Source organism: Arvicanthis niloticus, chromosome 10 (assembly GCF_011762505.2).
Source record: "Arvicanthis niloticus isolate mArvNil1 chromosome 10, mArvNil1.pat.X, whole genome shotgun sequence".
Classification (NCBI taxonomy): Eukaryota; Metazoa; Chordata; class Mammalia; order Rodentia; family Muridae; genus Arvicanthis; species Arvicanthis niloticus.
The window spans coordinates 29,124,346-29,148,725 of NC_047667.1; the positions used below are offsets into that span (position 1 = coordinate 29,124,346).

Sequence of the window (24,380 nt, forward strand, 5' to 3'; positions counted from 1 at the left end):
CATATTGGGTATAGTTCTTCTAGTATATCCATTAGGGCATGAATGGAGTAGATGTATGAAAATAGGCTGGATTTGGTGTTTTTTTATAGTCTCAGTTAAATGAAAATTATATATATATATGATTACATATATATATATGAAATAAAGAATGTTTTTCTTAGAAGATCATATCAAATAAATCTTGAAATTAAAAGAGCTCAAAATGAATATAATTATTACTATCATAATGATCAAAAATGAAAAGAGAATTAATAAATGAATAAAACTTGTTGAAGTTAGAGGTGTTATTGCTCATCTTTTCTTAAGAATTTCATATTATAAAAGCTAATGTCTTAGATTAATATTTTAAATACAAGTGCAGAGACATAATACATGGTGACATAACAGCACAGAAGATTAAAAAATTAAACATAAGACATTTTGAGAAAAGAAAAAATAAAGATTTTTGAATTGACACGGTCTGGTTAAATGCAAATCATAAAGGGTAGAAAATTCTCCTAAATAGAGAAAGAGCACTCTCAAGTTTAGGGAAATTCCTGGTGGAGAAAACTTCTTAGGAAAGTAACATATATTCTTTCTCCTATAGGGACCTAGACTTGGAATCTAAACAAATTGGGTTGTAAACAGTAAAGGGGTAGCTGGGAAAAAGTGAGAGCAGGATATTGGGGAAAGTAAGGAAGTTATAAAGTAACTAAATTAGTAGTCACTGATACAATCACTTATACAATCTCATTACCAACTGGACAGATCTGGTAATCTGTTAAAAATTCTTTGGTGGCTACCAATTTTTTTCCTTTATTTTAAATTTCAAAAGTTTGTCCTTTGGCTCTACAGTCAATCCATTAAAGTCTAAACATAACTTTAGTTGCCTTTCAATTCACTGATCTTGCTTTGTGGATAAAAGAGATGCAGAAAATTATAAATTGTTTTTATAGGATTGTCTTCTGAAATACTTTTTTTCATTTCCTATCTCACAAAGGCAGGGCTCTGATTTGTGAACAGCATGATATATAGCACAGACTCTCAGCAGTTTTAAACCTCTGAGGGCACTGAGAATTAAATCCAGGACCTCACTCATTCTCAGCAAGGACTCTACCATGGAACGGATCCTTTGTGTGTGGGCTTAGAATGTGCTGTAAATCTCTGCTAATGGATTTATTCTTATCAATAAATTTATGGTAAGATGAGTTTTCAAAATAAAGAACAAATTCAGTGACATCAGAAGGCAGCAAAAGTTCCTAGCTACAGTTATTTTTTAAAGGGGAAAAAAAAAACTATTAACCTTAAATAGCAACAATAGAAAATTCCCAAGGTTCCTTTCCCCTAGATATCATGTTAATGGTTGTTGAGTGTAATTTTCCTGTAGAATTCATTATAGTGTACTAATTTGAAGGTACAGACACAGCAGCAGGGCATCCATATTACAATAAGTGAAGTGCTTGAACAGAAGCTGAACTGTTGGTATTTTGTTAAGAGCACATCTATGCTCTGAGCCAATACAGACACAGTTCATTTTGACTTTAAATATATATTGATTCTGAAGTGCAGATTTAAAATATAAGATATAAGAAAATGATGGCTGTGAGCTATGATGTCTAGTTTCACTAGGACAAATTCATTTCTTTCCTTCACATGACAGTTCTAAAACTATATAAAATCCTCTGCCCAATTTGTCAGGATTTATTTATTTTATTCTTTCAATAATTAACAGAAATTTAATTTAAAATACCATAGGAGAAATCAACTATAATATTGGTGAATTTTAGCCAACCTGTCAATTGTGAACATCTAACTTTTGATCACTTTAACTCCTTACTGAGTTTGATCGCTTTAATTATGAGGTTTTTTGTATGTGAGGAAGTTACATTGTGTAGCCTTTTCTGATTCCCTCCAACTTAAGCAATTGTATCTCATATGCAGTAAAAATCCTAAACAGCTTTTTAGTTCCATCTAGTGGATAGAAAATCAATTATCATTTTTCATAAAGTCTCTGCTACATTTCTGGTCTTGGAATGGAGATTTCTGTTTTGGTGTCTGAAAATATAAATAGCTGAAGTTCTGCTTTCAAGCAGAAGTGCACAAACAAATCTGACTATAATGAGCTGTATGGTCATGTTTTGTTACTTAGTTCCTGTAGAAGTCTTACCAACCCTCATTCTATATTGAACACTATACATGTCATCAAGTCTGTCTGCGAACTAGTGTGATGTAACTCTATTTCTATTCTCCACTCACCTCAGATAGGAAACTGGTGACAGGCCAAAGTAAGAATGCCACCAAATTCAAACTTGCTTAAAAAGAGCTTTGGTTGGAGTTATAGGAGTTAGGGTGAGGGGATACTTATACAAGCAGAGATGACTCAAAGACAGATGCATCATCCAAAGTGCTGAAGCAGGGGTGATAGCTCACAAAAGCTGGCAGCATAGAATGCAAAGCACAGGCTGCAAAAAGCTCAACAAGCTTTGTGTGCCATTTCTTGGTGCCATATTTGGCCTGAGCTTCTTCCAGAAACAGGATCTTTCTTTCTTTCTTTCTTTCTTTCTTTCTTTCTTTCTTTCTTTCTTTCTTTCTTTCTTTCTTTCTTTCTCCCTTTTGGTAGAAGTCATTAGTGACTTTTTTTTTTTTTTTTTACTTTCAGGGACTTATGGAAACCTTTGAGTTGTTTATTTACTGATCTCAATGAGATTTCTACAAGATTAAATGTTTCATCCCCTCCTGGAATATGTTGTGTCTTTATTAAGATTATCTCTAAGATGAAGATTTATCTCTGAGAAACTTTCTAGAAACCAACTATCAAGAATGATTTAAGGGCTATTTGTGTTGTAATCATAATTGTTTAGGAATCTAAGGCACCCCATTCGGCATGCAATATATCAGTATGAATAAAATGTCATAGGCTACTATTTGTCATAACGGTATTTTGAGCCAACAGTGATTAAATCATAGATAACTGTTGCATGATAGAAATAAAGCTCAGATTGTAATACCTACATATTTTCACTTTATAGTAAAAATTCAGAGAATCATGTAGTCATGTGTGTTAGATTATTCTGTAAACTCTTCAAATAAAAGTATAGAACTAAGATGATATTAAATCTGAGGAGGTTAGAGTTAACTACAATTAATTGATTTGAATTACATGTAAATATTTGGTTACTCATATAAAACTTTTGAAAATCTACCTCTAATCAATATAGTGTTAATAAATATTTTCATTTCACTTTTAATTGTCCACAAATAGACAAGGATTTATTTCATTAATTAAAAATGAACTTATATGACATTTTTCCTAAGGCAAAATTTTCAGTTACATGTAAAGCTTATGTTAGCTACTAAAATAGATTACTCTGTCAAGGATATTTTGTGAAAATTTCTTTTTATTGTTGTGAAAATAATTTGGCTGAATAATACCAATAATTGCATATCTATAACTCAGGGGACAGTGTGTGAAGCTTGTCCCCTTATTAATGTGTGTCTTGTGTTTAACTGTCTAATTTAATGACAAAACACACTGAAATCACTAAAAATGTAGCTATTACTATCATATTTATTTAAAACAGTAAATGCATTATTATAAAAGAGATAGATGCCCATTAATGATTACACTTCCTAACTTTACAGGCAGTGGTTCAGGCACAAAGGCCACCCTTACAGTTGCTCAGTATGAAAGCATGCTCCACACATATATAGCAAACACGTGGCTTAAAAATCAAATTCTATCACTTGTTAATATGGACTAAGCAATACAACATTACCAGATGAATGAGATTTTAGTCTTTTTAAAAATGTGAACATATTGAATAATTCAGTGCAATTTTGACACAGAGTCAGAGGTACTGTGTAGTAAGACTTCAAGATGTTGTATGTGAAACAAGAAATTTCATTGAACCTTTAATCAAAACTAGATTATATTCTTTTACTGTATTCACAGTATCTGGACAGTGTGTGTGTGTGTGTGTGTGTGTGTGTGTGTGTGTGTGTGTGTGTGGTGTATTCTAAAATCTATAAACACAACATGCTCAGTCCAAATGTAACTTTTATGTTATTTGTTCTCTCAGAATGGCCTACTTAGTGTTGATCAATCAATTTGAGTGGTGGTTTTGTTGTTTGTTTTTTGTTTTGCTTTTGGTCTTGATGGAGACTCTTCCCCACTGTCATCACTCTTTACTTGCCTGCTGTACTATGTCTAGGACTTGAGGTTCTCTAAGCTTCCACCATTCTGTGTTAAGCTGTCTGTTGATATTATTCTTGTTTAAGTCTGGCTTAGGCAGCCATGTTGACCAGATTATGTGAGGTCATTAAAGAGTTAGCTTCTCTGACTTATCTATCCACAAACAAGATATAAAAGATAATGATATTTGTTGTTAGTCACTTGTCCACCAAGTTTCCTTCTTCTTTTAATTAATTTATTTATTCACTCAACATCCCAATATCAGCCTCCCCCTCCTCTGAAAAGTGGTAGGACTCTCCTTGGTCCCAACTCACCCTGGCACATCCACTCACTGCAGGACCAAGGACATCTTCTCCCACTAAGGCCACACAAGGCAGTCCAGTTAAGGGAACAGGAACCACAGGCAGACAACAGTTAGTGAGTCTCTGATCCAGTTGTTGGGAGCCACGCATGAAGACCAAGTTGCACATATGTTACATATGTGCCGGGGATGTAGGTCCAGCCCATGCTCACTCTTTGTTTGGTGGTTCAGTCTCTAGAAGCCTCCAACAATCCTAGGTAGTTGACTCTGTTGTTCTTCTTATGGAGGTCCTATCCTCTCTAGGTCCTTCAATCCATCCCCCAATTCTTCTACAAGACTTCCAAGCTTCACCTAATATTTATCTGTAGGTCTCTGCATCTGTTTTAGTTAGCTGTTGGATGGAGCCTCTCAGAGGAAAGTCATGCTAAACTCTTGTCTGCAAGCATAACAAAGTATCATTAAGAGTGTCAGGAATCTGTTCTTGCTAATGCAGTGAGTCTCAATTGGACCAGTCTTTGGTTGGCTATTCCTTCAGTCTCTTCTCCATTTTTGTCTCCACACTTCTTGTAGGCAGGACAAATTTTGGATCCAAAGTTTTATGGGGAGGTTATGTCACTATTCCTCTACTGGAGACCTGCCTGATTCAGGAGGTAACCACTCAGGTTCCAGGTCTCTCATTGTTATGAGTATCAGTAAGAGTCACCCTCATAGATTTCCTTAAACTTTCCCCATTCCAGGTCTCTGAGATATCTCAGAGTTGCTCCCACTCACTGCTAATCCTTTGCCTCTGCCAATTTCTGTTCACTCTCCCATGGCCCTCTTTCTCTCCTGTACTCGCTAAACCTCATTTTCTTCCTCCTTGCCCCTTCTCTCCTTCCTAGTTTCTTCCATCTGTCCATATTTCAGTTCTATTTTATTTATTTATTATTTATTTATTTATTTATCTTTTACTCATTTCTTTATTATTATTATTATTTTACTAATCATTACACTCATTTACATCTCAAATGATATCCCCCTTCTTGGTTTCCCCTCCACACACCCTCATCCCATCTGCCCTCTCACCCTCCCCTGTGCCTGTATGTGAGTTCTCCCCCCACCCACCCATTCCCAACCCACTGCACCAGCCTCACCAGCATCAAACCTCCACAAGATTAAGGGTTTCAGCTCCCATTGATGTCAGATAAGGCCATCCTCTGCTACCCATGTATCTAGAGCCATGGATCCTTTCCTGTACGCTCCTTGGTTGGTGTTCTAGTCCCTTGGAGAACTGGGCGGTCCAGCCAACAGACATTGTTCTTCCTTCCTGTGTGGTTTCAATCCCCCTCCACTCCTTCAGACCTTCCTCCAGTCCCCACCCCACACACAAAGGGTCCCAGAGTTCAATCTAATGGTTGACTGCAAGCATCTGTATCTGCATTGGTCAGGTGCTGGCAGAAACTTCCAAGGAAGACCACATCACATTCCTGTCAGCAAATTCCTCTTGGCAAAAGCAAGCAACAGTGTCTGGGTTTGGTATTTGCAGACAGGATGGATCCCCAGGTGAGGTGGTCCCCAGGCGGCCCTTTGTTCAGTCTCTACTCTAGATTTTTGTCCCTGTCTTTCGTTGGGACAGAAACATTTCTGGGTTAAAAATTTTGAGATGGGTGGGTGGCCCCATCCCTCAACTGTCTATCTACTGGAGATGGTCTCTATGGGTTCTATCTTCCCTTTGCTGTGCATTTCAGCTAATGTCACCCCCCTTTGGATTCTTGGGGACTCTCACTTCCCAGGTGTCTGGGATCCTCCTGTGGCTACCCCCAGTTCCTCATCATTTCCCTTTCTGATGGAGATTGAAGTATCCTCCCTTGAGCCCTCCTTGTTATTTAACTTCTTTGGCTCCGTGGATTTGCAGTGTCTGTATTCTGTATTTTATGGCTAATATTCACTTAAAAGTGAACACATACTGTATGTCTGTATGTAGAAGAATGCAAATAGATCCATAATATTACCTTGCACAAAACTCAAGTCCAAGTGCATCAAAGACCAACATGAAACCAGATACATTAAATCTAGTTGAGGAGAAATTGGGGAATAACCTTAACAAATTGGTACAGAAGACAACTTCCTTAACTGAACAACAATAGCTCAGCTACTCTGACTAACAATTAGTAAACAGAAGCTCATGAAACTGTAAAGCTTCTGTAAGGCAAAGGATACCATCAGTAGGACAAATAGCAGCCTATAGAGTGGGAGAAGATCTTCACCAACCCTGTATCTGACAGAGGACTAATATTCAAAATGCATAAAGACAAAATATACCAAGCTAACTCAGGAAATTATTCACCAACAAACCAAAATAACCTAATTAAAAATAGGGTATAGAATTCTCTAAATAGAGAATTCTCAACAGAGGAATATTTAATGACTGAGAAACACACTTAAAGAAATGTTCAATGTCTTAGTCATCAGAAAATGGAAATCTAAATGATTCTGATATTCTATCTTACATCCATCAAAATGGGTAAGATCAAAATCTCAAGCAAAAACACACACTGATGAGGGTGTGGAGCATGAGCAGGATTCCTTCATTGCTGGCAGGAGTGCAAACTTGTATAACCACTCTGAAATCAATTTTGTTGTTTCTCACAAAACTTGGAATAGTTCTACCATAAGACCCAGCTATACCACGCCTGGGCATATACCCAAAAGATTTTCCACCATACCACAAGGACACTTGCTCCACTCTGTTCATAGCAGCTTTAGTTGTAGTAGCCAAAAACTGGAAACAACCTAGATGTCCCTCTGGAAAAGAATGAGTAAAGAAAATTTGATTCATCTATATAATAAAATATTACACAGTTATTAAAAACAAGAACATCATGAAATTGGCAGGCAAATGAAAGAACTAGAAAATATTATCCTGAGTGAGGTAATTCATACATACAAAAAAACATGCATAATATGCACTTTTAATTCCTATGTGGATAAATCAGTTACCACCTCTATAGCCCAAACTCTTACTTAGAAATTCTTTTATGCTGGTTAATATTATAAGTAAACATTTTAGTGAAAACTGGGAAAGAATTATCGAGAAACATGTATTGTACATAGTCTCATTCAATATTCCAAAAGAAAATAAAATATTTAGAAACAATCTAAGCATAAAGATGAAAGCTTTCTACTGTGGAAACTTTAAGCATCTGTGATAAGAAGGAAGACATTACAAAATGGAAAGACATACTATGCACATGAATTGATATTGTGAAAATGACCCTTCTCCCTAAATCCATTTATAAATTCAATGCAATTAGACATGTTACTTTTCACAAAAATAGGAAAAATTTTAATATTTATATAGAATCACAAAAGACCCCAGAAAGAAAAAAATCAATACTAAGAAAAGTTATAACGCAGGAGGAATTGCCATTCTAGACCTTAAAAACATTACAAAGCCAATAATAAAAACCACATGGTAAAAAAAGAATTAAAAAAGAAAGGAAAGAAGGAAAAAAGAAAGAGAGAGAGAGAGAGAGAGAGAGAGAGAGAGAGAGAGAGAGAGAACAAAAACATACAATCCAGTAGAAAAAAAATCTAGAATTTCTCTCTTAGGTTGTTAAGGCTCTGTGCAGAATCTTACCTGTCCTTGGCTTGCCAGCCTGTTAATTTAATAACTCTGTCTGGGGTCCATTTTCAGGTTCAAGCTATGTACTTGGCTGCCAAAATGTTGATGTTACAAACACAGTTTTAAAAGAAGAGTTTACTCTGAGTTATATATGAATGTCACATCTTGGAATCATAATAGTAGTAAATTGATATGTTATCCCTTTTTTGCTTGGGGCTTTGTAATTTATTAATACAATAATATAATTTCCATTGTAGTACTGTGAAATCAGAAGTAAATTTACTACTATAAATATGAATAACTAATAATGAACTGAAGCTCAATAAGGAGGATTCTTAGTAGGAAAATGGAGTCTCATTATGAATTCTTAGGTGTAACGCAGAGTATATTGATCAGAAGAAATTAAAGACTAGTCTTGACTACAGTAGAGAGGAGAAAACATGAACTTATGAAACCTCAAAGGTAAATGTGATCACAAATTTCCACCCCACAGACTTTTGATAACATAATTAGAAAAAAATGATTTAAAGCTTTGAAATCTAACTTTTAAATCTTTAAACATTGACAGAATATTTGTAACCATTTAATGTAATTAGATTGTAATACTATTACAATTTAATTATGTATTCTGACCAAATCATGGAACTCCCTATTTCCATATTTTCCATTATCATTCTCATCCACTGAGAAACTTTACATGCTTCTTCATCTTTATTATAACATAGTAAATATTACTGAGCCAGCAGTTGAGACAAAGATTGGGACTAGTTTAAAAGTTAACCATTCATGGGGAAAAGGACAATCCAGTTGATGAGCTCAAAAGACTCTTTGGTGGTAGTCATATTACTAGCTGGCCCCACAAAATAGCCTCCCTTTTCTGTGTTTTTCTTCAAGCTATTCTTAACACAATGACAAGGAATTTTTATAAAATGTAAGTGCATACTTTTGCACATATTTAAAATTGCAGTGGCTGCAAAGTCATTCCTAGTAAATGTCACATCTGTTGAATGGTATGTTTCTATAAAAGCACACTCCTTGGTCAACTGTCTCTGATTTCTTCTCTTTCTCCCTCAATTCAGACAAATTGGCTTCTTTGCTCTTGGTTAGACATACTGGGCATTCTTGTGTTTTTGGAAAATGCCTGCTGCTGCTGCTGCTGCTGCTGCTGCTGCTGCTGCTGCTGATGATGATGATGATGATGATGATGATGTGTTTCATGGCTTTCTTCTACTCAGCAGCAGCTAATCTCTTGCTCAGATTTTCTTCAGCCCCTGGCCTTTTCATATAGCATTCCTGGACAATCCTATTTACAATGAAATTATCCTTCATAAAACTTATACAACTCTTCTTTTTATGTTTCTTCTCAAATCTTAACCATTCATGTTTATTTTTAGTATCTGACTACACTCTTCATTTTGTTAATTACCATAAAATTGAATCTAAAAACCTTCTCTGCGCAAAATCACTCTTTTGTGAGACTGCATATTGCTCTCATTATTTGATGAAATTTCCACATCTGCTTTGTCTGTTTATCTATCTATCTATCTATCTATCTATCTATCTATCTATCTATCTATCTATCTTTCTATCATATGTTACTGCATGACCACAGTTTCCACTCACTCTTCTACCCCGATTCACTGTCCCCACCTCCCTTGTCTCCCATATCCTTTGCCTGTACCATCCCTCTCTAGAAAATACCAGGCCTCCCAGAGACATCAACCAAACACAGCATAACAAGTTACAATAAGACCAGGCACAAACAAACCATTACACCAAGGCTGGACAAGGCATCCCACTAGGATGAAAAGTTTCCCACAAATAGGCAAAAAAGTCAGAGATACTCCTCCACCTACCTTCTCTGATACCACTGTTAAAATTCCCACAAGAAGACCAAGCAATTCATTTATAACGTATATTCAGACCTTGATCAGATCCCTATCGGTTCCCTGATCTCTGCAAACTCCTATGAGACTTGGTCAGTTGATTCTGTTGCTATGTTCTCCTGATGTCTCTACACATTTTATGATGTCATTGTTTTTAATAGCTGAATAATAGTACACACTATAAATGTACCACATTTTCTCTACCCACTCTTCTGTCGAGCGATATCTAGGTTGATTCCATTTTCTGGCTATAATGAATAAAGCTGCTGTGACCATAGTTGAGAATGTGGCTATATCTGTTTTCCAAAAAATGACCTGAGTTTTATTGAGAAAATTTTACATATTTATGATTAGTAAAAAGTAAAGGTTCTTGGTTACTTCTTAGAAGCTTTTAGGGAAGTCATGAAGAAAGGGGTTTCTAATGAGATGATGCTTCCTGAGAGGTGAAGTAAGGCTATAAAGTAGCAAAATGAGAAGCACATGATGGAGGAAATGTTTATGGAGCTGGTCTGCACTCTGCCCTTCACTTTTTACTCTCCTCAGCACCACACTATGTTCCCATTTCAGCTTCTAAATTAGATTAATGATTCTCTTGAAGGAATTTTAATATAACCGCCTAACAGCTCTCTGACCCTATGATCATTTTGTATCTCAAATAAGTCCTGATCTGTTGCCAGCATGTTCTCTAACATTGCTGGATGTTCATCATAGACTTTTATTTTTGCCAAATACCATTTTGCCAAATTGTTCTTTGAAACACAGGATGATTTTATTTGTGTTGGCCAAAGGGAAATTCTCTCCACAAATAATCATCATCAGTCTTAATGTACTTAATTTCATTTTCTTCAGTGACATGAAATCTGAGAGAAACAACTTAAACAAGCAAAAAGACTTAAATTGATACAGGGTTTCAGAGAGATTTCAGTAAGTCCACAAAGCAGTTCATCTGTGCAATGGTGGCATGACTCAGAGGCTTTGAACACATTGGTCGATCAGTAAGCAAGGAGGCAACACTTGACCTTCAAAGCCCCATATTTGGTAACCCATGTTTGCCTGCCAGACTTTACCATCTCAAGTTTCCACAGGCTTCAAATTAGTCCCATAAGTCAGGATTAATTGTCCCAGATATAACTCTGTGGGGGAACAGTTGAGATTTAAATCATGATGTTTAAAAAGTGGTAGTTAGAAGTAATATATTCATCAGTAGTCAAATACTCCCCTTTTTTTCACTATTTCTAAAGACATACAGTAACATTGAAGAGTATGAATTTTTAAAGGACTATTTCTTTTGAACATTGGCAGATATGTTAAGAATAACTATAAAAAGTGGAAGAAACAAAGATGTTAGAACAAGAAAAAAAGGCAGCCAATGATTTCTGGGTATTTTTAATTTAATATCATCCTGGTGATTTATTTAGCTTACATCATTTTAGCTAATACAATAATGTTAGTACTGTTTTTCACAGAAGGGATAAACTCAAATAAATAGGAAGTCTAATAATACATTGAAGTTTGCAAAATTAAGATTCAAATCTGGTAGTAGATTCTAGAACCCAAGATTTGATTAAGAAACTCATGATGGAGTAAAGAAGGAGGGACCTCTACTTTGGGAACATGTGTGTATTTTTGGCTAATTGACAATTTGAAAACATTGATAAATTCATTTCTTTAGCAATTCTTTAGGGCATAGTCTGACTTTAAAATGGATTTTGAAAACTCTATGATAATTTTATTTAATTTCTTACTTTAAGAAGTTATCTTGCCGGGCAGTGGTGGCGCACACCTTTAATCCCAGCACTTGGGAGGCAGAGGCAGGCAGATTTCTGAGTTCAAGGCCAGCCTGGTCTACAGAGTGAGTCCAGGACAGCCAGGGCTACACAGAGAAACCCTGTCTCGAAAAACAAAAACAAAAAACAACAAAAAAAAAGAAGTTATCTTGTAGAGATTACAATGAGATAACATTATATATATATATATATATTTCCATTTAATTTTTGATGATTTTGCTGGTAGAATCTATAATCTTTAATCTGAAATAGTAAATAAATATACTGAAGTAAATAGGGAAATGAGATATAGACATTATATTATGATTTTCATGTAAATTAAAATTTGACAGCTACAAAATTAGGCAGAACATGTTTTTTCTTAATGTACATGCCTTCTTTCTACAAGTACCTTTAGCATCTCTTTTGTATATCGGTTTAGTCAACTTTCAGTTGTTTTCACAAGAAAGAATGAGTGGTTCATATACAAGAAAACTTTATCTTTCACATTTCAGTAGATTAAAATTCTATGATCCAGGTTGTGGCATGCCAAGTGCTGGACAGGCACTTCTGAGTTGTAGATTTCTGACTTTGGGTTGTATTCCTAGTAGAAAAATTTAGCTGGTTCTTAAGAACTGATGAAGGCTCTAATCTACTCTACAGTTTACTCTTTTGGCCTAACTATCCCCAAAGACCTTGCATAAAATGCTACCATATGAATAGAAGGAACACATGCATTTTGAAATGGTATAAATATCAGATCTATTCCTGGGCCCCTTCTACAAAAGTTAGCTTGAGGGGAGCCTTGGTTATAAAATGGACAAAAGTTAGCATACAGTTTTACAAATTCACATATATATATATACTTATATAGGTATATATATGTATATACATACCTATATAATCTTTAAAAACACAATGAATCTTTAAAAACACAATTTCTAAGACAGTAAATTAGAATCTGCAAGAGTCAACTTATGTCATAAGGTAAATTATGAATCTTTAAAAACACAATTTCTAAGACAGTAAATTAGAATCTGCAAGAGTCAACTTATGTCATAAGGTAAATTTAGGCTTATGACAGAGACAATGAAATACGTTCTAACAACTAGATATGAAGGCAGCATTTCCTCAGAGAGGAAATCAATTGTGAGCTTATAAAGCCACGGTCAGAGTAAATACTGATAACATTGGGTCTTGTAAAACTCCCATTTCTTGCAACCCACTATTCATCAATGTTCCATGTTATATGTGATGCTGAGTTGAATTTAGTGTCAGGACTTTTGTGTAATACCATACTAGTCAAAGCCCCATAAGGATACCTCTTTGAATTGTGTTTATAATTGTTTACAATCTTGGCTTGTCGCTAATATATTCACACCCATTCACTGTGTTTTCCTTTGCCTGTATGTGTGTGTGCTTGTGTTGCAGAGAAGGGCAGCAGTCACCTGAACAGTGGCAGAAGACGTACGGGAGGTGCTCAGGAAATGAAGTCTATCATATCGTTTTGGAAGAAAGTACATTTTTTGCTGAATATGAAGGGAAGAGCTTTACCTATGCTTCTTTCCATGCACACAAAAAGTATGTTTCTGTTTCCAGTGGAGAATTAAGTCATCAGCCAATCAATCAAAACATTTAAACGGATTTCCAAACTGGTGCTCATGGGTTTAATGTGTTTATAGATTTTTAAAGCATATTTTTGTTCCATTTTTAACTAAAAACATTGTAGCCTCTACAAGTTATTTTTGCCAGGAGGAAAGTATGTTAGGAATATCTACTCTACCATTTCTTAGATCCTTACAATATCCTACCTCATTAAGAATTTATAGCCATCCAATAATTTACTTGTTACATAAATTAAATTTAAAGTGATATTTAGTTTTATTTATATTTACAATAACAGAAACACTTGAAATTTAATACAACAAAAAAGAAAGAAAAAAACATTTTCCGTTTTTGATCTTTTGAATCATGGTCTCATGTAACTCAGGATGTCCTCAAACTCACTATATGGACAAGGCTAATCTTGCTGACATTCCACTTTCATTTCTAAAACAACACATAAGTCTCCAAAAAATAAAGAAATGGGTATTAGACTTTTTTCTTTCTTTTTTATACTAAATTAGTAACCCAAAGAATTAAAATTTATATAAAAAATCAGCTATATTAAAGTATTTTCAAAAAAATCCAAGCAGTGGTGGTACATTCCTTTAATCCCAGTACTTGGGAGGCAGAGGCAGGTGGATTTCTGAGTTCGAGGCCAGCCTGGTCTACAGAGTGAGTTCCAGGACAGCCAGGACTATACAGAGAAACCCTGTCTCGAAAAACCAAAAAAAAAAAAAAAAAAGAAGAAGTATTTTAATGAAATGTATTTGGATATTTAATATATTCTATTTAACTGGTATATAACATACTCAAATTTAACTATGTATAATGCTAATTATATATATTCTTCTACTACATATATTTTGAAATTTGACTTACTCCCTTATGCTGTTTTGTATTAAGGTGAATTTTGAAAGTTAGAACATTACCAAAGATCAATAATAAATATTTTAAAACAATATTACACTAAAAATTTTGAAGTTCTCCTATTGAACATGTATGACCAGACAATTGAGGAACCTTTTGAAGTGTTTCATTCTTGAATGTATGAAAGGTGGTGAGCAAGGGCAATTCAAAGACATCACTTGTTTTCACATGACATTGCTTACGAGTCTCCCTTATTCCAATCTATTATAAACATTCTGAGCAAGGTAAGGCGTATTGTTCATAGCTTTGATATAATTAGTTATCTTAAGAATTATAAAACAATGTTACCTCTACTGTATGACAATCAATCTAATATTCTCTATTGTTTTATTTTTTCATTTATATACAGTTATGTTTAAGACCAATTGAATTTATGCTTTTTTTTTTCCTTTAAAAGTGAGATTGTTAAAAGTTAGGGCTCTCTCCGGCCTCCTAGTTTTATGTTCTTATTTTGTTCTGTTTGTTTAGAGTTGACTGATTTTCTTACAAATATAAGCATTTAAAAGAACAAAAAGCTAAGAACTTTTCCAAATTGTAATTCTTAAACTCTTATATTCTTCTTTTAAATTAAGGTTTGGTGTCTGCTTGGTTGGTGTTAGGAGGGAGGATAATAAAAACATTTTGCTGAATCCAGGTCCTCGATACATTATGAATGCTTCAGACATATGTTTTTATATTAATATTACCAAAGAAGAAAACTCAGCATTTAAGAATCAAGACCAACAAAGAAACAGTAATGTGTCGAGGTCATTTTATCATGGGCCTTCCAGATTACCTGTCCACAGCATCATCGCCAGCATGGGTCAGTACAAACTCACTGGAATTAGCTATAGTGTGTTTTTTAAGATTACAAATGCACATCTATTTTCCTAAAAATTCATGGTCAACCTCGAAACTTATTTGTGTATATTATAAACTATGTATGTTTAGATAATACAGAAGAAAAGTTTTAAACCGTTGATTTAAAAAAGCAAGATTACCAAAATGTATTTAGTAATTACTTTATGTGTCTCATCGTAAGTGCTTGTATTGTATATCTTTTGTTGTCTGTTCAATGACCAATTGAGACTACTTCCAGTCATTTTTAAAATTTATTTTCAAAACTCTCATTTCATCATGTCCCCATAATTGACTTTGACATTTATGACATTCACATACACAGTGTAATAATGTATATCCAGTTAAGATAAAATTCATTAAAAATTTCCCAGTAAACATCCTACAAACCTGTAAGTGTGTATGATTTCTAGTCATAAGGAATATATACCATTCCCTTTAGATAATTTCATTGTCTTTGCTTACTCAATGAGGTCACTCTCTTCCCCTGTTTTGCATATTTTACTTGAACTCTATTTAGCCTTATTATCCTTAACTTCATTTCCCACCCACCCCCAATCAGAAGCTGCTAATTTTACACCCTTCCATACATACCCAACATGATACACATACATATGCTATTGACCTTCATGATTTCGCACCTCCATAAGTTCCTCAAAATGGTTAGCTTTTGATGTGGTTTCAAATACCATGCCCTTCATGTCTATCTTTACCTCAGTCTGTAGTCATGTAACTGAATTCAGTGTTCAGTGGTTTTCAATCATGCTGTGGTTAAGAAGGATTCCAGAAAGTCACAATAGTGCCATTCATAGATTAAATGTGCAAAGTAAATATAACCAGCATTTATATTACCTGTAACATAATCTAAGTGAAAATAAAAGACTGAAGGGTTGTAAGATAGATAAGTGGATACACAGCTTATGCAAACATGAGGACTTGAGTTTGTTCTCAAGAATCTATATGAAAATGCTGAGCATGTCAGCACACACTTGTAATCCTAGTGCTGAAGAGCTGAAGACAATCTGCATGGGTATTGTACAGACATCTCATTAATGCTGTTGACCCTCAGCAATTCAGAGATGTTGTTCCCAAAAACAAAAGATACAATTCCTGAGGAACAATGAATTTGATATCTGGACTCTACACATATTTCTGGACTCCACATATATTTGTATACTTGTTATGTGCTTCCACCTATACTGTATACCTATACACACAAAAATATATAGACATATTCACACACTTGTACACATATACACAAAACAGAAAAAGAGAAGAAAATTGAGACTACCATTCTAATCTCATACAGTGAAACTAATACATTGCCCAGTTCAAAACGATATACCTTTATTTGGGAATTTTATCTTTTAAAGAAGGTAAAATAGAGTCATTAGGGTTACCACTATTTATTTCTATGTGACTAGTGAACTGGCAGGAAGAAGAAATACAACATAGGCTCACTTACAGGAAACTGATGAAAAAAGATAATTGAGGGGATGGCAATCATTAAACTAGGAATGATAACAAATCTATTTCTCTCAATCCTCTGAAGAAAATCACAATGTGAAGACCTTTATTCTGAAATCTCAGTCTTCATAATTGTGAAAAATAGTCTCTGTTATGGCATCGAATGTGTTCCAAATTGTTAAGGAAGCTTTAGCAAACTATTACAAATACTATGAGATTCATAAAAAAATAGAATAATGCTGATGAATAACTGAATTAATAAAATACAGTAGTTACTATAGTCTGAAGACCTGTGATCCTAAAAATTGATTTTCAGAGAAGATTTTTTAAAAAATGGTCATTGACAAAAAAAGAAAAAGAAAAAAAAAAAGAGAATTTGCACACTCGTTGCCCACCTCTAAAGCACAGGTTAACTATTTATTGCAGAGGGAATGATCGCAGAAAGGACCAAGCTTCATAAGAGAAAAAGATGTTGCAAGGAAAGTCTTGTTCCTGCAGATCTAACTGCTTCTTCAGATCTTTCTGTTGATTATAAATTTCCCATACCTATATGAGATCCTGAAAGATATCAGTAGAGGCCATATAACTGACAACAGACCAAACAGAGCATCCATTTACACATGGTTTTGTCTATGTGTGGCCTTTGTTAGGAAAGAAAACAATTAAGTATTTGGATGTGATGTACTGTCAGATGTATTGACAAGGAGGTTATATAAATTTCACTTTGAAAGTGAGGAAGGGTTTAACACATAATGTGGGACAGTTTTACATGAAGAGACACATTTGTAAAATGAGGATGATCTCATTTTGCTTTTGATCAGACTTGAAAAGAATCCTGACATGCCCTATTTTCTTTTTTGTTTTGAAGTAGTAGCTTGATCATTATAGAGTTAATTTAGTAGATGTGCACTCAAGTTACAACTTTATGATAACAGCATCCCAGATCAATTTCTTTAGCATCAATAAATTAATTTCATAAAATTTACATTCCTTATCTATCTGTTTAAGATTCTCTCTCATTACTTCTAGAAAACCTTCCTTCTTTCCCAGTGAGACAGAGTTGTCCTATAATTTGATATCGAATAATCATCATCATCTTTGCTCATACACTGGAATGACAGAACGCTGGTCCTCATGTAAGGACTTTGCAAGAGACTAAACCTTTTAAAGACCTCACTGCCTCTTAAATATCCTCAATTGAATCTAAGCCCTCATCACAAGAAACTGGATCTATAATAAATAATTTTTGATCCAGGTTCTCTTTGGGTAGCTTTGACTGGCTTGAAACCCAGCTGGTAGATCAGGTTGCCATTGACCTCCCACAGATCAACCTGTCTCTGCCTTCTGAGTTCTGCGTGCATGATAATGACATTAGATTTCACCGTCAAATTATCATTATGTCACTTGTAGTAAAAATGTGCTAATGGATTTTCATATTCGATTGTGTTAGGTACTGTGGCTATAGACTTGCAAGACACAAGCTGTAGAGCAGCAAGTGGCCCTACCCTGGCTCTTCCTTCAGAGGGAGGCAAAGAATTAAGAAGACCTAGCATTGCTCCTGTTTTAGAGGTGGCAGATACATCATCCATTCAAACATGTGATCTTCTAAGTGACCAGTCAGAAGATGAAACTACACCAGATGAAGAAACATCTTCAAATTTAGAGTAGGTTTGATTTTCTAGGTTGCATTTTGCTCACTTTTTTTCTTATTTTAAAATTTTGAGAATGTATTACATGGATACTATAGTCACATAATTCCCATTTCCACTTCACCCTGCAACTATTCTCATGTATTCCTAACTCCCTCTCAAAGTCATGACCTCTTTATTAATAATAAAGCAGGAAATGGCTGGTTACATTGTGCACTCAGTTTTAAGGAAGAGATGGAGTGAGATACCAGTACCCAACTGGTTTTCGTTTTGTTAAGTCTCGTATCCTAACCCCTTAGATAATCCTGCCAAAATTCATGGTGGTTCTTCCCTCATCAGTTAGTCTTATATGAACGCATCCTTACCTAGAGGTTTTTGTTTTTTTTTTTTTTGCAAGTTTTATTATTTTTATTATATTTCTCTTTTTTCTTTCTTTTATTGGATATTTTTAATTTACATTTCAAATGTTATCTCCTTTTCTGGTTTCCCTTCTGGAAACTTCCATCCAATTCCACTCCTCCCTCCTCCTGTTTCTATAAAGGTGTTCCCTCACTTACCCACCCACTTCCACCTCCTTGCCCTAGCATTCCCATATGCTGGTACATCTAGCCTTCACAGGACCAAAGGCCTCCCCTCCCATGGATGCCAGATAAAGCCATCCTCTACTACATATGCAGATGGAGCCATAGGTCCCTCCATGTGTACTCTTTGGATGATGGTTTAGTCTCTGGGAGCTCTGGGGGGTCTGGTCGGTTGATATTTTTGTTCTCCCTATGGGTTGCAAACCTCTTCAACTTCTTTAGTTCTTTCTCTAACTCCTCCACTGAGTACTCTGTGATCAGTCCAATGGTTGGCTGAGAGCATCCACCTGTGTATTTGTCAGGCTCTAGCAGAATCTATCAGTGTTGGGAACTGCACTAGACCCACGTTGGGGCGGCCAAAAATGTTGAGGTCTAAGCTCAAGTCCCTGTTCGGGCGCCAAAAATTTTGCGGCCAGAGCAAAATGTTGAGGCCCGGGCTGCTGCTCTGGTCTGCAGGTCAGGTTTCAGCAAGAGAGAGGGTAAGGACAGACTCGAAGAATGGAGACCGGACAGAGTGTAATTCAATCCTCCAAGTTCCAAGTTACTTCTTCCAAGTTCTCTTCCAAGTGCCTGCTACCTAATGCCTAATTCCTACTCCAAGTTGTACTCCCTGAAGTGTCTCCTCTCTTCTGTGTCTCCCTAATGTCTGATTCTCTACTGTCTGCCTCTGCCTTTTATATCTCTCACTTCTAAGCCATGCCTCTAAGTCACACCTATAATCATGCCCTTAGGTATTGTCTCTAACTCTGATCTCTACACTTCTAAGTTACACACCTTTAATCTCAAACACCCAAGGTATCTAAACCAAGATTATTGGAGTGTGCTCAGCTGTTGTAGGCTATTGTAATCCAAGTCTCATGTCAGGGTATATGGCTCAAGATGGCTGCAAAGCTGATAGCCACTTTCTGCTAATAGTCGGCCCCCAACATATCAGGAGACAACTATATCAGGCTTCTTCAGCAAGCACTTCTTGGCATCTACAATAGTGTCTGTGTTTGGTGACTGTATATGGGATAGATCCGTGGGTGGGGCATTTCTAGATGGCCTTCTTGGAAAGGGGAACAAAATACTCATGGGAGGAAATATGGAGATATAATTTTTAAGTGAATCTAAAGTTCATGAAGTTTACAAGCAAGATTAACCATCATGAAATTCAACAGTTTACCCAATGACCTATTCAGACTTCTCAATAAAGTGTTTTCTCATTTCAGCCTTTAGCATTCATTCCCTTTTATCTGGAAGCTAGCAATAGTTTACATTTACAAATTAAAGACATATTCTTTCTTTACTAAGCTTCCAGTCTTTTGTAGTACCTACCTGTGTGGCAGCCATCCCATTTAGACATACTATAAATATTTATGTGTAAATGGCTATATGGATTGCTGTAGAAAAGCTGAGAAAAACAGTAGCCTACACTATTGACCTTGTTATCTCAGAGATTTCTTTTCCATTCCAGTTTCATCTTACCTGTTTACAAATAGACTATTCATATCATTATAATTTGTCTATGAATCATATATCATTGCTACCTCATTACATTATATAAAGCTTAATTGAAATGAGGGAGAAATTGTTTCTGTGATGTGTTGTGATGAGTGACTGATGACATTAGGCATTGTAAATGTTGTTACTGGGATTAGTGATATACACACAGTCATCATTGATCATATCCCACAATAAAGTTCATTTAAGCTCATATAATGTTTTTACAAAAACTGGGCTGTCATTAAAACAGACCAAATATGCAAGTATATCTGTAGAAAACAGAATGGGAACACCAGCAGACTGGGCAAACATCCCTGCAGGCCACCGTCCTTGTAGGAAATGATGTTCTGAAGTGTGAACAAAATTCTTTTTTAGATTTCTAAAACATATTGAGGTAGAAGTAAATTTTAATGGGAAAATCAAACACATATTATGGTAGTAGTAGTGTTTGTCAGCTTCTAAATTTATAAGATGTGCACATTTTGACCTCCCAAACAATTGTATCTAGGAAATAGTTTCAATAAGGCCTTAATTTCAAGGTATCTTGGGAAAAGTTACCAAAAATCAAGAGCTTCCATTTTGGATGAGAAAATATTGCTTTGAGTAATTTCTTTTTATTTACTAATTAACATTTAAGCTTCTGCCTTTTAGAAGTTCCATGTTTCAAACAAGTGTAGCCAAAATGTGCAGGTGGCTGTTTCTAAAATCAGTAAACAAAACTAAATTTCTTTGATAATATTTGAAGAACAATTTCAGGAAATACCCTGTTTTCGACTAATTAAAATAATTGCTTTCCTTTAGTTATGTGTGCATGGCTAATGAATAATAATATAACCAAACTTAATACAGTCTGCTTTAAATATACTTTGTAACATATGATATTATTCTTTGTTATGGATACATGTTTATATATCCAAGGGTGAATATTGAGAAACGTTTTCTAGAAAGAAACAACTATGACATATTTCCATTCATTCACATTTCTCTCTGAATCAAGGACAAAAGGCCCCTTACTCAATTCAACATGAATGTGAATGGCTATGTTACAAGGATGCTGAGTTCATGGATGGAGAACTTCAAGTTTATATAATTTTCACATGACAGGAAATAATTTTTCAGTATGTAAAAATACAATTCATAAGACATTATAATCAGTCATATTTTATCATAATTTGCCTCGCAATCATAGATTCACTAATTGCATTTAAACACACAATAGATCTTGGTAAAATCTGTGGGTTCCAGCATCCATGACTACTCAAGTTATAACATCTGGTATTGCTTTTCAGGTATGCCAAAGGCTACCCACCTTATTCCCCATACATAGGAAGTTCACCTACTTTTTGTCATCTACTTCAAGAAAAAGTGCCCTTTTGCTGCTTAAGATTAGACAAGGTAATGTTTTCCTGTTGATTTTATTTCCTCTAATAATAAAATTATAGTATAAGCTATTGCACATTATGAAATTATTTTATAGTATTTGATTAAAATATAGCAGCATATAAACATTTTATACAAAGTGGTCAGTTTTACTTTTTGCCCTTACTAAAAAATTACATCTATGCTTTATTCTTCTGTTTAATTATCCAATTATATTTACCAGTAAGTATGTTTTTAAAAAGAAAAACAGTGGCACAAGAATCTTAAACCACTTTGGTTATTAGTTGATCACCATTTGTGTTTGCTCGCATCTTAAGTATCTTACGTCTATGATTTATTAAACAATCTCTTGACTTAATGAGATCTACGTGCATTTATGACTAGACTGAAGCTGACCTAAGAGTCTTGACTCATATCTCCTTCTCACACTTTTTATGTCGTTTTCTCTTTCTGCCTGGATGCCTAAAAGAACCAGCTCAAAACAAAGCAATCTGAGAATGTGAACATTTTTGACTTTTTCTTTGATATTTTAACTCCAGAAAGATGAGAAAACAGGTTGAAATGGAACAAAATACAACCTAAAGAGTTATCTGGGCCTTTTGCATCATAAACAGGGATTTCTTCTTTAACTCTTTATTTAGATTTTGAGTTATAATGCCAGTACCCTTTCACAGCCTGAGCAACTTGAGAAAAATCACAAATAAAGTTCAGTTCTCTTATCTGTAAAATAAATATAATTTTAATGCTATGAATTCTGTAGTGTTCTTTGTAGGCTTGTGTTCTTACATTTAACTTGAGGCATTTGATTACTGAGCTGGGTTTTCATTCATTTTGTTACTATTTTTGCTCTTTTCTTTATTACAAATACTGTCTGCATCTGCTCTTAAAGAAGAGAGAATGTTTGTAAACTCCAAGCTTTATCTATCTGAAGTTGGCCTGTGCATTTTTCTCTTGCTCTTAATTATCCCATGACATTTCATTGGCATCAGGAATTCTATTTTTCAAGACCATTGGTTACTATTTTGATGTCCTTTCTTTTCCTTGATTTTTGAAGCATTTGAGAGTTCTTGTCAGCTTTGCTCAATTAACAGATGTAAAGTTTCAGTGTAGTTCATCTTCATTGACTCTTTCTACAGGTACATTTTCTTTTTCATTTACAGAGCTTTTGATGTTTTCTTTCAAGACTGTTATTAGCATGACAAATTTTAGCGACCATGATTGGTGCATGGACTTATTTTTAATGTACTTAATTTTTTTTAACCATATAGTTATAGGATGTGGGAAAACCATCAGGAAATCAAGAGAGTAGAACTGAATTATCTTCAAGTAACTCATTTAGTTCTCACTGTAAGGCTCAGCTCTCAGAGACAGGGTACAGTAGAAGACTTGAAAAGCAGATTACTAATAACCTTTTGCTACATTAATACAGGAAAATTATGCAGCTTTATTGCTTCATGACTATATAAAAATTATTTGTTATACCAGTAATATTAGGCTGGTATAATAGGATCTGTTCTGAAAATGGATGTTTTCTTTGGGATTATGAAATAGCATTCATCAGTTGGACCCACTGTGTCTGTGAAATATATGAATTGGTATGACCTCTGTATCACTCTGACATGGTATCAGCTAACTGTTCTGGCCAAGGTTTCTCAACACTATTTTCACATTGTCTCCTTGGATTTCTTTAACTGTGTCCCTTTTGTATGTTCATAAACATATGAAGTCTTCCCTTGTGATGTTTCATGGATGTTGAAGTTCTAATTCTTATAAGCATCAGCTGATCGGTATTCTTCAACCCTTCTCTTAGTGCCCCCTGCTTTAAAAAAAAAAAAAAAAAAAAAAAAAGGAATGGGCTTTATATGGCTCTAGAATCTGAATATCAGAACTAAGACCTCTCCACACTGCATCTTATGAAGACCTTTGCCCACATTCTCTACTGTTCTATTCCTTTAGATATTTTTCTTCTACTGTTTTTTTGACTATTTTTATATTGCCTCATTTTCAGGTATTAGAATTTCTACCAATGAGATTTCAAGGTTGACAATTTTTTTTCTTATTCTGTTTTTCCTTGGACTCCTTTTACTCTCATCCTAGAGGGACAGCTTGCTTGGTTTCCAGTTCCACAGTAATCTCTTCAATACCTCTGTCCTTCTGGTCAGTATAGACATACATCATTATTATTGATAGCTACTCTTTCTGGCTGATTAAGATCCTAAAGTCTTGGCTGGTCTATCCATTCATAATTCTATGCAATTAGGTTTATTCAAGATTACTATTCACTGACTTTTCTGAGGTCTATGGCTTGCTCACTTCTAGAAAATCCTCAATCAATATTTATTTGAAAAAGATTCCTTCTAATTGTGATTTCTATTTTAGCTTCTAGCTTTTAGGTTTGTCCAGTGTTTTGCATTAAAGATAATATCTTCATCTCTGTTCTGCAGTTGCTTCTTTAGGTTGCATTAAATATGTTGTTTTAATTATTTTCAGCATTGGAAATTGAGCTTGGTGTTTTAACCAAGTCTGGAAATTGCTTCACTATTGCCTTATATCTTTAGCTCTGAATTAACTTTTGGGTTACTTTGCTCAACTTGAGAGGATATACAAAAATATAGTGTGTTTAAGCAACTGCCTTGGATATTAAATGTTAACTGTTAACTGTTTAAGGGCTTCTACTTTTTTCTTCAAACATAATTAACATTATTTTCTGAATTCAGTAAC

General features: G+C 34.8%; 1 protein-coding gene across 4 annotated transcripts in view; it reads left to right on the forward strand.

Moving 5' to 3' along the window:
* Positions 1 to 24,380, forward strand: part of Kcnt2 (potassium sodium-activated channel subfamily T member 2) — a 332,481-nt gene that overhangs the window by 228,893 nt on the left and 79,208 nt on the right. For all 4 annotated transcript variants that reach the window (XM_076941300.1, XM_076941299.1, XM_034513149.2 and 1 more), the window contains exons 15-18: positions 13,160 to 13,309; positions 14,833 to 15,062; positions 18,015 to 18,228; positions 21,569 to 21,674. In XM_076941300.1, coding sequence (XP_076797415.1) covers positions 13,160 to 13,309; positions 14,833 to 15,062; positions 18,015 to 18,228; positions 21,569 to 21,674 — 700 coding nt within the window. The remainder of the gene's footprint in view (positions 1 to 13,159; positions 13,310 to 14,832; positions 15,063 to 18,014; positions 18,229 to 21,568; positions 21,675 to 24,380) is intronic.